The sequence below is a fragment of the Molossus molossus genome, unplaced genomic scaffold (assembly GCF_014108415.1).
Source record: "Molossus molossus isolate mMolMol1 unplaced genomic scaffold, mMolMol1.p scaffold_m16_p_17, whole genome shotgun sequence".
Lineage (NCBI taxonomy): Eukaryota > Metazoa > Chordata > Mammalia > Chiroptera > Molossidae > Molossus > Molossus molossus.
This window is the reverse complement of record NW_023425352.1, coordinates 28,893,864-28,912,244: the sequence shown is the minus strand read 5'-3', so window position 1 is coordinate 28,912,244 and position 18,381 is coordinate 28,893,864. Positions and strand designations below refer to the sequence as shown.

The 18,381-nt window shown below is 40.9% G+C and overlaps 1 protein-coding gene across 1 annotated transcript in view; it reads left to right on the top strand.

Moving 5' to 3' along the window:
- The window catches only part of PLCE1 (phospholipase C epsilon 1), a 261,864-nt gene that overhangs the window by 218,050 nt on the left and 25,433 nt on the right, over window positions 1–18,381 (top strand). The window contains exons 18-21 of the mRNA XM_036265348.1: window positions 507–665; window positions 10,309–10,438; window positions 15,054–15,175; window positions 16,049–16,166. Coding sequence (XP_036121241.1) covers window positions 507–665; window positions 10,309–10,438; window positions 15,054–15,175; window positions 16,049–16,166 — 529 coding nt within the window. The remainder of the gene's footprint in view (window positions 1–506; window positions 666–10,308; window positions 10,439–15,053; window positions 15,176–16,048; window positions 16,167–18,381) is intronic.

The window sequence follows — 18,381 nt, the reverse complement described above, 5'->3', positions numbered from 1 at the left end:
ATGGTGAATTCTCCCTGTTATCTTCATCCCTGCTCCCTACCTACTTCAAGTTTCTATCCTTTTAACTTCTTACTCATATCTGAAACGGACCGTATTCTACAAACCACAGCCTCTGATCAAATCTCTTTTCTTTACTACATCACACTCCAGAGCATTTTCCTAAAGAGTTAGAGCTGGCCCCGTGTAGAGAATGGCCTAGACCTCTCCTCCTTTCCTTCCAACCACTTCCCTTTCTCCCAGTAAGAAATGGGGGGGGTGGCAATTTCTTTCCTACTTCCTCTTCCTAAGATTTTATTTATTTATTTATTTGTTTGTTTGTTTGTTTGTTTATTTTTCTCTTCCTAAGATTTTTGTTTCCAATTTTTATTAATTTATTTTTGTTACAGATGTTTCTCCTCCCCCCCCCCCAGACTCTTCCTAAGATTTTAAAACCAGTTCAACTAGGCTGAAATAATTCAAATATAGATAAAAGGCACTGATTATGTGTTTTTCTTTATTCTTTTTAGACTGTGTTTGGAGAAAAACTGGTGGCTAAATTCTTATTTGAGAGTGATTTCTCAGATGATCCAATGCTTCCTTCACCTGACCAACTTAGAAGGAAGGTGCTTCTCAAAAATAAGAAGCTAAAAGCCCATCAGACACCAGTGGATATCTTAAAGCAAAAGGTACTCTTCTCTTGTTAAAGAGGTTATGGGTATGCTATGGGCCTAGAACAAAGAAATTAATGTCAGTCTAAGCTTTCAGAGGACCTACTGAAAAACCAGTTTTTGTGGGAGTTTTTTCTTGTTTTTGTGTTTTTTTTTATTCCTCACCCGAGGATATTTTTCCGTTTACCATCAGATAGAGTGGGAGGGACAGAGAGAGAGAGACAGAGAGAAACATTGATGTGATAGAGCCACATCGACTGGTTGCCTCTCGCATGACCCAGCTGGGGCTGGAGGAACTGCAACCGAGGTACATGCCCTTGACCAGAATCAAACCCGTGACTCAGTGTTCCGAGGGCCGACGCTCTAACACTGAGCAAAACCAGCCAGGGCAGAAAACCAGTTTTTGAAGATTGAGTTTCCTTGAATGATATATTTGATATTTGACTTTCCATTTTATAGACCAATAAATATTCTCATCTCATTCACCTAAAATTTTATTTTGTGAAATTCATTTCCCATGTGCAGTGCACCTCTGTTACTAAATTTACTCTGAGTGGGACAGTGTCTGACTCGTCTCTGGACCTGGGCTTCACGGCAGTCCCACAGTGGCTGCCATAGTCCTCTGTCAGGAGAGCCTCCTGTTGGGAGAGCACTTGGACATGGGCTGTGAGTCCTAAAGTCAGTAGGGAAACCCTAGTAGCAGTAGCCCTGTGGTCCCAGCATGGAAGTTGGCACAGTGTATCACTGTGGCTTGTGGACTCAAAGGCACTCCCATGCCTGTCTCGCCCATGGAGAGCTGTACCCCAGGCACCACAAACCTACCTGTGTAGGATGACCCTCAGACCAAAGGTCCCTGAAAAAGTTGAGTCCAGGACCACTGAGTCCTTATGCCTGGTTGCACTTACTTGTCTCACAGAAGGACAACTGAAAAAACTCTGTCCTGTTTACAAGGCCACTGTTAGCCCTAAACACCACTTTTGAAACTTACAGCAACCATGAGTTGCTACACCCACCTCAGCACCCCCAGAAGTAGAATGACAGCTGCAGCAGCAGAAACAGTCCAGAGCTAAAACTAGAGTGTGTCCTATAGGTTTAATTTTCTCTGTGCCGTCATTTCCAAGCCTCCAATCCTGCTTTAGTGGTTCCCAGAAAACAGAGAATTCAGCAGAGGGAGTCTATAAGCCCAACACATTTGGAATCTTTGTCCTAAATCATTTATAAAAATGTCAAGTCAAATTGAGTCAGGTGTCCTATTTAACCCAGGTGAATAGTCCATTTGAAGCAATCATAAAATCTTCCAAAAGCTCTAATTTGTACAGCTTACTTTGTAGCATGATATTGGAGAAAGAGCATTAGGCAGGGAGCTAAGACACCAGGTTGTAGCCACTGGCTCTCTCCTAGTCTGCCATGTAGCCATGGGCTAGTCTTTCTGGGCCTCCACTGCTTCTTCTGTAAAATGAGAATGTTACGGTAGCTAGCCTCAGCGGACTCTCCTGATGCAAAAATATCACAAAATCTCTCCCAAGATGAATCATGAGACCCCTGTCAGAATTGCAGACCACTCTGTAAACACCTTATTATCCCACTTCTCAGGTTCCATTTGCAGTGTTTCCTGCCATTCTAGAACATTACTGCTTCTCCCAGGGGCCCCTTGGAGCATCCTGTCATCTGCTGTTCTAATGAGTACCAGGGAGTTCTCAGATTATCCAGCTCACTCACTGTGGGATTCCAGGTGTCCCAAAGTCCAGGCTGAGTTAGGGGCATATGTCACCTGGTAACCTCAGTGATTCACCAACAACCCGATGCCTCCCTCGGGATGGGGAAGGTGGGTGAGGCCAGAGATTCCATCATCTTTAGACTTACCCTTCTGAGCAGAAAGGCAGGTGTGCACAGAAGGGGCCCCCAGTCCAGCCTAGCTCATCCCTACTAGTCAGGTTTGCCCCAACGACAGCAGCTCACAGTTATCATGGATCCTCAAGATCTATGGTCATCAAACGTTTCTTGCTCAAGTGTACCTAAAAGAATTTTTTAAGACCGTGTACCTCTCTCGTACATTTCCCCTTTATAAATGTTTAAAGTGACATTAAAAATTATACCACAGCCCTGGCTGATTTGGCTCAGCGGTTGGAGTGTTGGCCCGCGGTCCAGAGAAACCCGGGTTCGGTTCCCGCTAAGGGCACATACTCGGTTGTAGTTTGTTCCCAGCCCTGATTGGGTCGTGCGGGTGGCAACCACTCGATGTGTCCCTTTCACGTTGATGTTTCTCTCTCTCTCTCTTCTTCCCACTCTATCTGAACAAAAAATGGAAAAATGTCCTTGGGTCAGGATAAAAAAAAAAAATTATACCACAACTTTAAACAGTTACAAAGAATATTTTTTTAGGTATATTATTAATTATATGTAAATTATATACAGGTATAATATACAAATACAGTCCTCATTGTCAGATAAATGAGCCCAGTTACACAGACTTATGTTCTGTCAAAAAAAGTCTTACTTTATTATTTTTTAATTCAAATAAGTATTGTATTATAATTCCTATGATAACTATCTCACTTTTGAATTTTAATTCTATGATAGATGGATGGATGGACAGACAGACAAAAGCAAGAAGGGAGGGAAATAAAGGTAGGTAGGTAGATAGATGATAGATACATAGACAGACAGACAGACAGATAAGGCATGGAGCCTTGAATGTGTTTGGGACCTGGATGAAATAAGATGCTCCCTTTAAGTTTCTCAAGACTCTCAGAGGTTCTGCATTCTCAACTGTCCCTTTGGTGCCCTGGGTGGTCTCTCACCTCCTCTCAAGCATCTTAGTAATGTTGTTAAGTAGTAAATGAGAGTTATATTTTCTTCTGTAAAGTAGGGGCAGATCAATGATGAAAAGACGATGGGAGGGGAGAACTGGCCAACCATAAGCTTGTTCTCAGGCAAGCATGTTTTTAAGAAAAGTACACATAGATATTGAAAATCTTAAATCTAGCCCTGGCCGGTTTGGCTCAGCGGTTGGAGCGTCGGCCTGTGGTACAGAGAGACCCGGGTTCGGTTCCCGCTAAGGGCATGTACCTCGGTTGCAGTTTGTCCCTGGCCCTGGTTGGTCGTGCGGGTGGCAGCCACTCGATGTGTCCCTTCACATCGATGTTTCTCTGTCTCTCTCCCTCTCTCTCCCTCCCGCTGTATCTGAACAAAAAATGGAAAAATGTCCTCGGGTGAGGATAAAAAAAAAAGAAAATCTTAAATCTAGAAATTGGTTATTTTTAACTAGATGAACCTGCATATCTCTAGAAATCTTTGCATACCCTGGAGGTACGCATTACACAGTTTGAAGATTACACACAACTCTAGGCCAAGGGTTCCAAGTCAGCCACCTTCAGGGACCAAGTAAGAAACAAATAGGAGCTGCCAGCTGGATGCTGTATATGACATTTGGAAGTGGTGAGGCCAGGAGTGAATCATGCATGCCCTCATAAATGAACAGCTCTAATTACGTTCTTCTTAAAACACTGCACCAGCCAAGCAAATCTAGTCTAGAGGTGAAGTTGGCCTTTAGAACCACCAGTTTGAGACTTCTGCTAGGTTTTTGTTTGTTCAGATCATCACTCTCAGAACTGCTCGAGGGCACCTGGCATTTACTTGGGTCCCAGGGTCATGTTATGAAGTCACTTGACTACAGCTGACCCTTGGACAACACGGGTTTGAATTGTGGGTTCATTTATACGTGAATTTTTTCCCCAATAAATACTGTAAACGTATTTTCTCTTCTTTATGATTTTCTCAATAACATTTTCTTCTCTCTAGCTTACTCTATTGTAAGAATACAGTGTTTAATTTATACAACACACAAAATATATGTTAATCGTCTATTGATGTTATTGGTAAGGCAATTAGTAGTTAAGTTTTCAGAAAGTCAAAAGTTATACTCGGCCCTGGCCAGTTTGGCTCAGCGGTTAGAGTGTCGACCTGCGGTCCGGAGAGACCCGGGTTCGGTTCCCGCTAAGGGCACGTACTTCGGTTGCAGTTTGTCCCCGGCCCTGGTTGGTCGTGCGGGTGGCAGCCACTCGATGTGTCCCTTCACGTCGATGTTTCTCACTTTCTCTCCCTTCCTCTCTCTCCCTCCCACTCTATCTGTACAAAAAATGGAAAAATATCCTCGGGTGAGGATAAAAAAAAAAAAAAGTTATACTCGGATTTTCGACTGTATGGGAAGCCAGTGCCTTAACCCCCGCCATGTTCAAGGGTCAACTGTACAGTATGAGCCTGTGTTCTCTAATGCCTGGCTCTCCTCAAATGCTGTATCACTAACTCTCTACCCACATCGGGGACCTTTTCTTCTGCAACACTGTCTCTCTGTGCTATTTTCATCACCCAGCAACTACTGCTCGCTTCTCCCTGCCAAGCAGACCCAGCTGCCCTATGCATACCTCTGAGGTCTTCAAGATGTGACTGACTATCCTTGGAGCCGCTGCCTTTCCCGTCCTGCACACGGTCATTTGCAGTTACTTATGCAGCCTCCATTCCACTAATGAATAGATGGTGTTGTTACAGAGGTCTTCTTTGTTTGGAGCCCAGATCTTCCTTCCTGTTCCTCCTACTCTTTGGCAGTACTTCTTCCTGCTGCAGCTGCACAGACTAACTGCTTATCTAGAAAGCTAGCACGTGTCTCCCCACCAGCTTTTTTCTTTTCAAGCTAAACATTCTTGTGTCAGCTGTTCCCCACAGGATATGGCCGCTAAGACGCTTCACTTTTCATTATGAATATTTTGGATAGTCTCACATTTGTGGACATTCTTGAATTTGCCATTCTTAAAACATGGTTTCTAGAGCTGCTCCAACTGGGATCTGATAGTGTGAGGACAGTGAAACCATCACCTCTCTTCATTTGAATGTCATACCTCAGTTAATGCAACCTGGAACTATTCTCACTTTTAAAATTCTGTAATGCACACCAGGCTCGTGTTAAATTTATGGAAAACAAAAACCGTTCAGTTATTTTCACAGGGACTGTTCTTACGCCTAGTCTCCCCATTTTTCCAGGTTTACAGTTAATTTTTGTGTGCAGTTAAACCTTTTGTGTGCAAGAACCTCACAATGATCTCTTTTAAATTCACTGTTCTTGATTTTGGTATGTTATTGCAGCATACAAGGTTCTTTGTGAATTCTGACATCTGTCATCAATGTATTTATTGGCAGTTTTTCAAATTGTGTCTTCATCCCAGTTTGCCCTTGAGCCAGACAGCCGAGCAGAGTCTGTGGCCCTTCTCACAGAACATCCCTGAGTTCAGTGCTTATCATTTCTGGCTGGTGCTCTCCTTCTTTGTAGCCCACATTTCGCCAGATTAGCCTTCAGCTTCTTTATTTATAGGATAGAAAACTGAGGCCTGCCTAGCCATTTATTTGACTTTCTCAATGCCACCCAATTCCGAGTGGCAGAGCTAGGATTCAGATCCAGGTCCTCAGGAAGGACCTTTTCAAACACAATACTGAAATCATAGTACATTGATGAGAATCACTGGAACACTTTTAAAAACATAGACTCTTAGGTCCCAGATCTGCCCAATGAAGTCAAAATTTGAAGGAAGTCCTGGCAATCTGTTTATTTAAAAACAATTTGTATCATTCTGGAAATTTAGAAACATTGCTTATCTGTTATTTCCCATAAAGTGAGTTACCTTATTCAAAAATCCTAAGGAGGTTACAGTGTGGGAGATTTGTTAGTAAAACCTCACTAAGTAACCACCTCTTTACTTTCTGTGTTCTCACAACCAACTAATTAGTAATCTATTCTGAAATTTTCTCAGGTAATTTGGCACTTCCTACCATATAATTTCCACAACTTTTGGGGAAATGAGACAATGCAATTCCATTTCCAGGTTTTTAAGACCACTTCCCACCTGATTTCCCAGGGAGTGTTGACAGTCATATCTGCAAAGACTTTCAGTTGCCTCGCAGATTGTGGGTGTGGACCTGGTGATCTGCATTCACAACAGACTGAGTGAATGACTGCCTAGCGCTCCAGCGTACACAGGTCCAGCCCCCAACTCAGAAGGTCTGGGTCATTTCCATACCAGGAACTTACTGTCAGTGAGGATGGACTGACTCAGAGTCGGACTTCTGAAACCCTCCATCTGCCTCAAGCTCTTGCTGAGGCTCTTACTGAACCCCCTAACTACATCCCACCAGATTTTCTGTATTCTCCAACCCACTAGTTCACGCCAGATAGCAGGTACTATGCTAGGCTCTGGGGGAACAGAGTAGAGAAAGACAAGGCTCCTGCCAAGACCAATCTCCTCATCTGACCCCTTACTCTAACCCCCTGGCCTATATCTGAATTGCTTTATTCAAGGGCTAGGGTCCTGTTTTTCTGCTCAGAAGAAGTAGGATATTGCAAAGAATAGGGCTGCCAACTCTCAACTGCCCATTTGGGCACCTCGCCCATACTTCTTGCACTGGTGAAAGTATCTGAGCATCTAAGGGGCCTCGGCACTCACTTTCTGACATTTGCTAGTCAGTGAGTCTTTGCATGGCACCACTCCTAGCATACAGTTCTCACTTTTTTCTGCCAGTGGGCCAGCTGGGCTCTTTGCATCATCATTCCCAGCACTTGGCTCTACCTTGAATGCTGGCTGCGTGGGGGCCCTTCTCTTATCCATGACAAATAAACATGCTTTTGTGGCTCACATGTGCCAAGACGCTTCCCCAAAGCTTTGAAGAACACTAATCCTATGAGACACTGAAAAAAGATTTGACATTCCCTGATTAAATAAGAATGGGAAATGCTGTACTGTAAATTTCTGATGAGTCGTGATGCCCTTTAGCATATTAAGTACAGGCCATGTGAGGCTCCCATAGTAGGACAGTTTCAGTTTGTTTAAGCGGCTATTTCCCAACTTTCATTGTGCTTTGTAGTTACTGTAACTGTCAGCTTTTACATAACAGCTAATGTTCCACAAAGCCCACTTTGAGAAGTCCCAGTCTAAATGATGTTCAGTTATCCAAAGTGGATATAGATATAGACATAGCCAAAACTGTATCTCCCTTATGTATACATGTTTATTATAAAGGTCATAAAACCACAATTCAAGAAGTTTAGGGAATAAAGAATTTTTTTTTTTTTATTTTAGAGAGAGAGAGAAATAGAAACATTGATGAGAGAGAAACATCAATCGGCTACCTCCTGCACGCCCCCTACTGGGTATCGAGCCCGAAACCTGGGCATGTGCCCTAACTGGGAATCAAACCAGGATCTCTCAGTCCATGGGACATGGCTCAATCCACTGAGCCACACTGGTCGGGTAAAAATTATTTTTAAATATACATAATTCCAAGGCCAAAAACAACTTGTATTATGAGGATTCTTAACCTTGGTAATATCCAGAAATAGATTTCAGGGGTTCATGGAACTTAGATGAAAAAAAAATTACATCTTCATTTTCACTCATCTTTAGCTGAAATTGAGCATTTCCTCAGACTATAGTTGTAGGGAACAAACCACAGTGACATTGGCAATACCTATGTCTTTGTCACCAATAGAAATCGCAGATTTTTCATATTATATCACAGTTATTGCTAATATCCAAGAATTATGTATGCTTATCACTATTTCAAAAATGTTACTTGGCCTACCATTATGTGTGCTCTTACTGAGTTAGTAAACACATATTCCTAGTGCACAAATTTGTTTTTCAACATTTGATACTTGTATTCAACATTCTTGTTTTTCTTTATAACCTTACATATTCGATTTTATGCATTTAAAACCTCATTCTGAGAAGAGATCCTACCTTACCAGACTGCCAGGGGGACCTGAGCCACAAAAACAGGCCACGAGTCCTGCTGTATGTACATTTGATAGTTAGCCTTTTATGCAGGTCATTATGAGAGATAACAGATATTGAACAAAGGGTATAGAAATGTACAGAATGGACGAAAGTAGGTTTACAGTTGTTTGTACGGAAAAAGACATGCAGGTTATTACTATTACAATAGCTTTATTAACTCAAAAGAATGTCACAGTGCAACTACTTTTATAAACCTACTTTTGCCCACCCTTGTATATATATTTTTATAGATACACACATATATATTTACATGTATAAATATTATACACACACACACACACACACACGTAACTTTTCCTGTGTTTTGGATTATTTTCTTATTCTAGGTGCCCAGACCTCTATTTATTCTCGTGTCCTGTGATATCCATGCACAGTAATTCTAATCGAATATAAGGCTCATGACCTCTGTAGCAGCACATATCAAGTTTTTGGAAGTTTCTAAGCCTATTTTGTTAATCTGATTGATGGTTCAGATAAAGCCTGTTGAAAAAACTTTATTTAAACCAACAACTGTTCTTTTGGTCCTTCATCCATAGGGATTTGAACATTTTTTTAAAAGTCAAAGGCCAGGGGGAATCAGTGGGGGGGAAAGGAGAAACATCTGTAACAAAAATTAATTAATAAAAAATAAATAAAATAAAATAAATAAATAAATAAAAGTCAAAGGCCATTGAATATTATTTTAAGAAGGGAGAACAAAAAATTTTTTTAGCTGAGATTTACTTTCCCAAAATTGATGGGTTGGTTCACACATCATTTGGGTCTGAAGCACCAAGGTTTCTCCTGGAGGGTTTGCCTCCGGAAACCACAATGCTGTGGGATCTTTCCTAAAAGTTCCAGGACTCCTCTTGCAGAGGTGTTAACATTTGCCCAGTGATTAGCCTTGTACTTAAAGTGAATTTAGATTTCAAGGAGGGAAGAACAAGAAAGATGCCATGAACACTTCCAGAAGGAAAGAATCTTTCCCAATGCAAAACGCACAGATAATTTAATGAAATTTACTTAATTTTCCCCTCTCAGGGTCTGACTTCATAAAATCAATTACGAAGTCATCACCACATCCCGGATTTATTACAACTGACCTGCAGGCAAAAGGATAGAACTGTTACATAAACACTTCAATTCTGTGTGCATATCTTAAATAGGGGAGGAATTCAAACAAGAATACAGGATAAAATATTCCAAAGCACAAGAAGCAGTTATGTTACTGAGCTCCATTTTTACAGACAAATAAGGCAATATCCCTGCACATAAGCTTTTTGATAATTTTTATACATTTTTCTTTAGTACAAGAGAAAAATAACCAGAGCTCACAATGTACAGTTCTTACACTATTTTCACAGTTTATGAACACTATACACCCTTTGTTTTAATAAAGATACATTATAATAAATAAATAAATACATTTAAAAAAATGAATTTAGCTTTTTATTTTCTTTCTCAAATGAGTCAAAATAGGATAAACCACTTTTTTTTTTCCATCCTCACCCAAGGACATTTTTACATTTATCTTCAGATAGATTGGGAGGGAGGGAGAAGAGGAAGAGAAGTAGAGAAACATCGACGTGGGAGACTGGTTGCTACCCACACGACCCCAACCAGGGCTGGGACAAACTGCAACTGAGGTATGCGCCCTTAGCTGGAACTGAACCCAGGATTCTCTGGTCCACAGGCCGATGCTCTAACCGCTGAGCCAAACTGGCCAGGGCGGATAAACCACTTTTAATGATTGTTGTAAGCATGAAATGCTCATTTTGAAAGCTATAAATGAACGTTCACTAGCTTAACATCTGCAGTCTTTAATTATTGATATCTTACAGGCTCATCAGTTAGCATCCATGCAAGCTCAGGCCTATAATGGTGGGAATGCCAACCCCCCACCTGCTAATAATGAGGAGGAGGAAGATGAAGAGGACGAGTATGATTATGACTATGAATCCCTCTCTGACGGTAAGAGAAACGGACCCTGTGCTGTGTGCAGGGAGGTGCCTGGATTTTCTGTTGGGGTTTTTTTGGTGTCTTTTTTTCCCCAAAAAATAAGCCTGGCACTCCATAGAACAACGATACAAATTGCTATAATATATTGTCCAAGAGTTCCTGAATCTTATCACTTAGCAAGGAGGACCAAGTTAGCCACTACAGCCACCACTCAAGGGAAGAGAGGAAGGTGTAGGAAGCAATACAGGGGTCATTCCTAAGTGGCTTGACCAATGCTCTCTGCAGGAATTGTAAACTGTGGCTGAATCTTCGCGGTCTCCTGCACCACCTGCAGGGGGCAGCATCACATTTCTGTATTCCCTGCTCCTCTCCTTCACAGCTTTCACTCCTGCTTTCTAGGAGTATGGAAAGGAAAGAGGCATTGTTTCCCTACCTCATTTACCCCCTTTCTCACATCACTAAGTCAACGAGACATTTTCTTCTGGCCCCATCAAAGGGACAAAACATGGGTGATGGCTAATGGTGCAGTACAAAAAAGTCACATGAATAGTATTATCTAGAGATTGATTACAGGTGAAGGATTCTTCTTACATGAGAATTAAGTTTCAGGTGTGTTTTGTTTGCACTAAATTACTGTCATTTGTTATAGATTACAAAATGTTTTCTCAGGTACCATTGCTGATGGTAGACAAACTGTTTCACTTTGGCCACTTCTGAAAGACAACAGTGTAGTAAAGAAAATATGCCAAAATTCATATTTACATAAGTATTATATATGTAGAATACATTACTTCTCGGTAGAATAATTGTTTTGCTAATATGCAGATATGCACAGACCAGCGACCTCTTGCCACTGGGATTAAGACAGGCAAGCTGCCCTCCAAATATCTGCTACTCACACAGCATGTCTCCTAGTCATGTTTGGTTCCATGGCCTCCATCATGGCCAGCAGTTACAGTCCAGTCTCTTTGTGTCCTCTGCAAATACAATACTAGTAGTCCAGTTTCTAAATTAAAGTGTAGATGACAACCATATTATATTAGTTTCAGGTAAACAACATAGTAACTCAACACTTATGTTCCTTATGATGTGATCACCACAATAAGTCCAGTGTCCGTCTGTCATCATACAAAGTTACAAAATATTGACCGTTTTTTCTATGCTGTACATTACATCCCCATAACTTTTTTCAGTCAACCTCCCCCATTCCCCTCTCTTCTGGCAACCATCATTTTGTTCTCTGTATCTGTGAGTCTGTTTCTGTTTTGTTTTGTTTTGTTTTATTTTACTTTTCTTGTAGATTTTACATATAAGTGAAATCATGTAGTATTTGTGTTTCTCTTTCTGACTTATTTCACTTAGCCTAGTACTCTCTAGGACCTAGAGCCTAGGTCTATCCATGTTGTCGCCCATGGCAAGATTTCTTTTTTTTTTTCTTTTCTCATTTTTGGTAACATCTATTTTTTTTTTTTTTTATTGTTTTAAGTATTACAGATGTATTTTGTTGTATATATGTACCACATATTTTTATATCCATTCATCTATCCATGGATACTTAGGTTACTTCCATATCTTGGCTACTGTGAATAATTCGGCAATGAACATAGGGATGCATATACCTTTTGAATTATTGCTTTTGTTTTCTTCAGATAGATATTCAGAAGTAAAATTGTTATCTTCATTTAATATTTATCCTTAGTAACAGTTGGTTGTTTCATGCCATCAACAGTTGGTTGTTTCAATTTACTTGACTTGAAATTCTATCAGACAATATGAGAGGCATATTCTGTAATGGGGAGGTCCAAAGAGGGAGAAAATGAAAAAGAGCCAAGATAATTCTTGTATTTTATTCCTGAAAAGTTGTGGGAATATGAATATTTTTATATTGACTTATTCTTGGCCTGGGTCCCTACAACAGTTGTGGTGATGTTTTCCCATAGAAGAACAAATGTATTCAGGTAAGAAATAAAAACCACATTTAAGGTATCAACCAATCCAGATGTTATTTCCTTCTGTAAGAAGTTAGTGCACTAGAGATAAATTCATTATTATAAATCATCCTGTGGGGTTTTCTTTTGTGTGTATATTTTTGATAACAAGAAAGACAGCTTTTCTTAATTATTAGTATTGTTATTATAGGTGTTTTTGATATGCAAATAACAAAATGAACAGGTAGGGGAAGTATCTTTCTGATTTACAGGCATACCTCAGAGATATTGCGGGTTGGGTTCCAGATCACTGCAATAAAACGAGTCATCGTCTTTTTTGCTGGTGGAGGGTCTTGTAAAAAACGCAATTTGTAAAAGAAAATGCAACATCAGTAAAGCACAATAGAATAAGGTATGCCTGTAGTTTCAGGAGAATAAAATGTAAGCCCATGGGATTTTGTAATAGTTGAGTGCTTTTTATACCCCACATGTACTGGGGTGCAGTGTACACAGAAAGGGGGCCCCTACCAGATTGTGCCCCACTGGACTGTGAGACTTGGGCAGTGGAATTTCACCACTCTAGGCCTTAGGCCCCTCAGATGTGTCGTGGGAAGGGTCTGTTACATGTTGACTGATGTTCTTCCTTCTTCCAGCACTAATATTTAGGATCTACAATTAAATCCACTGCCACCAGGTGGTTATTTCCTATTTCATTGAAAGATTGCTGTGACTGGCTGATTCCCAAACAGGCCCTGACTTGTTAAGTTTGTCCTGTTCAGGCTTCCTTATGCTCCTGTTAAGGGCCCTGTCACTCTCCCACTTTGGGTCATGGTTTGTGTTGCCTGCTCCTCTCTGCTTCCCTCTACCCTCTGCACTTTCTCCAGCTGGGATGAGAAGAAAAGAGAAACCTGCCCGCTGTGGGTAGGACCATTCCCAGCTTTGTAAGGGGACCTCAGAGGTTTCTAAGCTTCTTGCAGTGATGGTTCCCTTTGAGGATAACATGGAAGTTGTGGCCAATCCCCTCAGAGAAATAAACATGCTCTCAAATTCCTGCATAAAACCACAAACATGTGCACAGGCCTTCTGAGGCTCTTGCAAGCAGCCCAGGTTAAGAAGCCATCTCGAGAATCTGGGTGGCCCAGTTTAGCCCTGTGGCAGCTCTAGGCCTCAGTTTTCACATCTACAAAATGAATTAGCCTGAAACCTCTTTTGGCCATAAAAATGTCATGATTCCAAAATTACTTCCAGAAAACCTAAAGGAAATTGCAAATGAGACTCATTTATTTCAGGAACCACTACTCTGCCTTTTGGCCAGTAAGTTCTAAAAGACTATTTATTTAAAAGTATAGATTAATTTCCTCATCTTTGCTGTGACTAGCTTTGAACATACATTAGAGTACAGATTTGAACTGGCAACTTAATATAGAAATTTTCTATGACAATGACTTCACGATTCTAAAAAAGTAATCAACTTATACCCATTTGACATAATGTTTTATTGGGAGTATTCATATAAAATGTGAATGTGGCAGCATGATACATGTTAACAATGTTTGTGCTTCTTTTATTGCTAGCTCTTGCATCCATTAATAGTCAAAATATTAAATCGATGGAAGATTCCTTATTTCATTTATCTCATCACCTAAGCTGTTGTTATTTATGCTTTGCTTCATACCTTAGTTTAATTTATCTGGCTTTCGTCTTAATTTTTCTTACTTTTATGCCCTTTCTGATTCTGTTTTTCTGTAGCAGATGTCCTTACTGCTTCTCCTGCTCCTAACTGTCAGGAAGGTAAAGCCATTCGAACTGGGCGCTTTAACTGCATGAATATCGGCATCTGTTTCCGGTTTCTTAGGCCTGATTAGCATGAAGTTGTGGTACTTACAGCATAAAAACGTAGTAAAATGATTGATCTCACTCACTTTTGGCAGCCTGCATGGCCCTGGGGTATAAGGATATTTTGGTCTAAGTATTTGTGGTCTGATGAGATAGTAAATCCGAGGTGAGAAATGTACTTTCTTGTTTTTCATTTTAAAAGAACATAATTGTGATATACCTCTAACACCTTTTAAGTCATTTTAAATAGAATTCAAAACAAGAGCAAACTATTGAAGTATCTTTCATGCTTTACATATTTTTAGATGTGTTTCGATTTCTATCCCTAAGATTCTTACTTGATAAATTGATAAATAATTGTGGAAACTTTACTTTTTAAACAACTATACTTGTGAAAACTGCATTGCAAATGACAGTCTATTTTCTTTTGGTTTTGACATCTCTAGAGGTAAAAGAAGCTGATAGCTTCATTTTAGAGTGAGAGTGACTAAATCATGTGTGCACCATCTAGAAGTGCTCCAACCACTAAAACCTTCCCAAACTGGTGTGCTGAGAGCTTCTTGACACACAGTATCTTCCACAATCTTTGCATAGTTCCAGTTGTCTGTAGGAACATGAGCCTTCTCGTTTAGATTATGTCTGAATGATACTGAAACTACTGGCAAGTGAATCCATTCAATCGAAAATAAACACATTGTACAGCAAATTTAAAAATCCTACTTCAAGCCGTCATTTTGGTAACATGTAGCCAGCCTCGTCTGATGACAAGCACAGGTGTCTGGGTATCCTTGCAGTGTTGTAGACGTAGCCCAGGAGTGACGCATTTGGTTCTTGTCCGCTGAAGCCTGCCCACTCATTTTCAGACAATATCCTAGAAGACAGACCTGAAAGCAAATCATGTAATGACAAGCTTCAATTTGAGTATAACGAAGAAATCCCCAAGAGGATCAAGAAAGCAGATAACTCTGTTTGCAACAAAGGAAAGGTAGGTGAATGGTTTCTGTTCAATTACACTTGGACCCTAGTACTCTTGTCCATTTCAGGTGAGATTTAACTCCCTCCCTACCCTTTCCCTTTGCCTTTCCCCTCACTTTCCCTTAGATGCCAAAGCCCACATGGTGTTGCTGTGGGACATCCACCCTAGAAGGGTAGTCATTGATTCATCCAGCCAACCAATACCTACTGAAGGTGTACCGAGGTGGCACAGGAGGTGGTTTAGTGATGGAGACCCACCTGCAAACAGTGCTTGTAGATAAGTAGAAAGAGCAGCAACTACACAGTGTTATCAGAGCACCAAGAAGATGATGTTGAAGAAGGAAGATTTGGCCAAGCAGACAGAAACAGGGCATGCAGGCCAAGAGGACAGCCAAGTACATTCAAGGAATTGCTAGGAGTTATAAAGATGTTTGAGATGACCAAGGAGATTAACGCGGCCAGATCGTAATGTGTTAACAGAGGAAGGACACTGAGAATATAAGGATAAAGAAGCCACCCAGACCCTACCCTCAAGTGCCTCACAGTATGCAAGCTCTGAGCAAATCTATAGACATAGTTACAGTGAGATTGTTAGAGAACAGATAAAATATGCCAGAAGTGTGAGCCACAGAAGACACTACCCGATTATCATTCATTCAACAAATATGCATTGGCTGCTCCACAGTTAGAACACTGGACTGCACCCTGCGAGTTAGACTCCTGTCTTGCTCTCAGAACGTTTTTACTCTAGGAAAGGTGTTAGGCCACAGGGGTAAATGTAGAGCAAGGTGAAACACACTGGCGACCTGGGGAAGGAACAGATAAAGAGCTCTTGGGTGGCATATGCCTTCCATGTCAACTGGTATAATGGTTCCCTTCATAGGTGTATGACATGGAATTGGGAGAAGAATTTTATCTTCCTCAGAATAAAAAGGAGAGCAGACAGATTGCACCAGAGCTTTCCGACCTTGTCATCTATTGCCAAGCGGTAAAATTTCCAGGTAAGAATAGGGAAAATCATCTAAAACATTTAAAAATGCCAAAAGATAAAATATGCCATTTCTTTTACTGGGACTTGTAAATACTCTTAAAATAGCTAAATTGTGTTGCTGAAATCATTGTTACAATATATCATAAATATTTGTTATTATTATTATAATTTGCTTTGATGTTCATGAGGAAAACACCATAAATAAAGCATTTGTTTTCCAGATCATATTATGTCTTCTTATAATAGTTAATGATAATGATAATGATATTCATTACACCTAGTAGCTGAAATTTATTAAGCATTTAAGTACCAGGATTTGTGTATTTTACATACAGCATCTTATTGCCTTCATAATAATTCCATGAGGTAGTGAATTTATTCCCCATTTTTAAATAAAACTAAGTCTAAGAGAGATAAAGTAATTGGCCCTAGGATTCAGAGTGACTCAGTTAAGACTCTTGTTTGAAAGTAACAGAAACGGACTTAAGCAAAGAGGAAACTTATTGGCTTGTGTACTGAAAAATGATGGGCTGTCAAGGTTTCAGGTACAGCTTGATCCAGGACTCTCTCCCCCCATTTCTCACTGTCTCCGCTATTGGCCCTGTTCCCTTTGTGGGTGTAAGGCAGCAGCAGCAGGCTCGCACCCATGCTTCCAGATTCAGCTTCAGTGTAGGAGCTCCTCCCGAACTTTCGGCTGCAGTTTCATTGTTTTTCATTGGGTCCTTTGCCCATCCCTGAACCACTGTGGCCAAAGGCAGGCAGTGCTCTGACAGTCTAGGGTCTGTGTCACATGCCCCATCCCTGAGCTGGGTAGAGAGACTGTACCCACCATAGAACCAAGGGTGAGGTTTCAGTGGGAGAAACTCCAACTGGCCATTTCTAGAAGTACGGTGCTGATAAACCTCTTAAAAAAAAAAAAGGTTTATTTCAATTAATATATGGCAGAACTATGATTCTGAAGCCTGTGTGTCTCTGTTGCACTACCTTGCCTCTCTTGTTAGGGTGTGTCGTCCGTGAGCTCATCCAATTATGCATCCCACAAAGGCAACAGCAGGAGGTGGAGGGCAAGCAGGAAAGTCCATAAATAAATGAAGTCAGAAAAATTCACCTCCTTGTACTAAGAAAAAGGGTTCCCTTGCACAAGATGTCTGAGGACAGGAAAGCCGCTAGAATTGGGGAACTGTCTAAATGTTAGCAAACAGGGTATATATATAAACTTGGCCTGGAGAAGGAATTAAAATACCAACCCTCATTTTTTCTAATATGGTCTGAATACAGATCCTGGCTTTCAGAGGTTTATCTCAAACACCAGTTCTCACACTCTGCCCTGAAATTGAGACAAAGGTGGACTATTTAAAAATTAGGTAATAGTGGTCATTTTACACACCAGAAGGGGGTGGGAGATCATAAACAGAACTTTCTCAATGTCAAGCTTTCTCCCATAAACTGTTCGGAATCTTTCGGCAGCTGCTGCTGCAGGGCTGCTAGCACATTCTGCCGAGGAGGATATGAATGAGTAAGTAGCAAGCAAAGATGCCAAAGACATGTGGGAACCTAGCCATTTAGGTTTAGTTTCACAGATGATGACTTCCTTTCACATAAGTACATGTTCGTACCTGCAGCTGGTGACATTGTTCTTATGATGAGGGAAAATCCTCTTCCTGTCAACAGAGCCTCGTGGCGTGCATGTCCTTCATCACGGGGACAAGTGTGAAGGCCACCACATGCATGAATCATACTCCCCGCATCTCTTGTTCTTTATCAATTCAGCTGACTCAACACCCACTCTGTTCCATAGATTTTGTCTTTTCTTCTCAAGCACCGAGTACATAAAGAGCACAAATTCCCAAACTGTGGACGAGTCAAAAGGTCATTTGGTTCCATTTCTGACTGGAAGCACAGGATGAGTTTGGCATTATTTGGCTTATTTTTTTAATTCCCAATATGCTGTTCTTTTTTTTTTTATCCTCAGACATTTTTGCATTCATCTCCAGATAGAGTGGGAGGGAGAGAGGGAGGAAGAGAGAGAAACATCAATGTGAGAGCGACACATCGAGTGGCTGCCACCCACACGACCCCTACTGGGACCGGGGACAAACTACAACCGAGGTACGTGCCCTTAGCGGGAACCAAACCCAGGACTCTCTGGTCTGCAGGCCGACGCTCCAATCACTGAGTCAAACCTGCCAGGGCAATATGCTGTTCTTTTAAAGTGTTTCTATGGC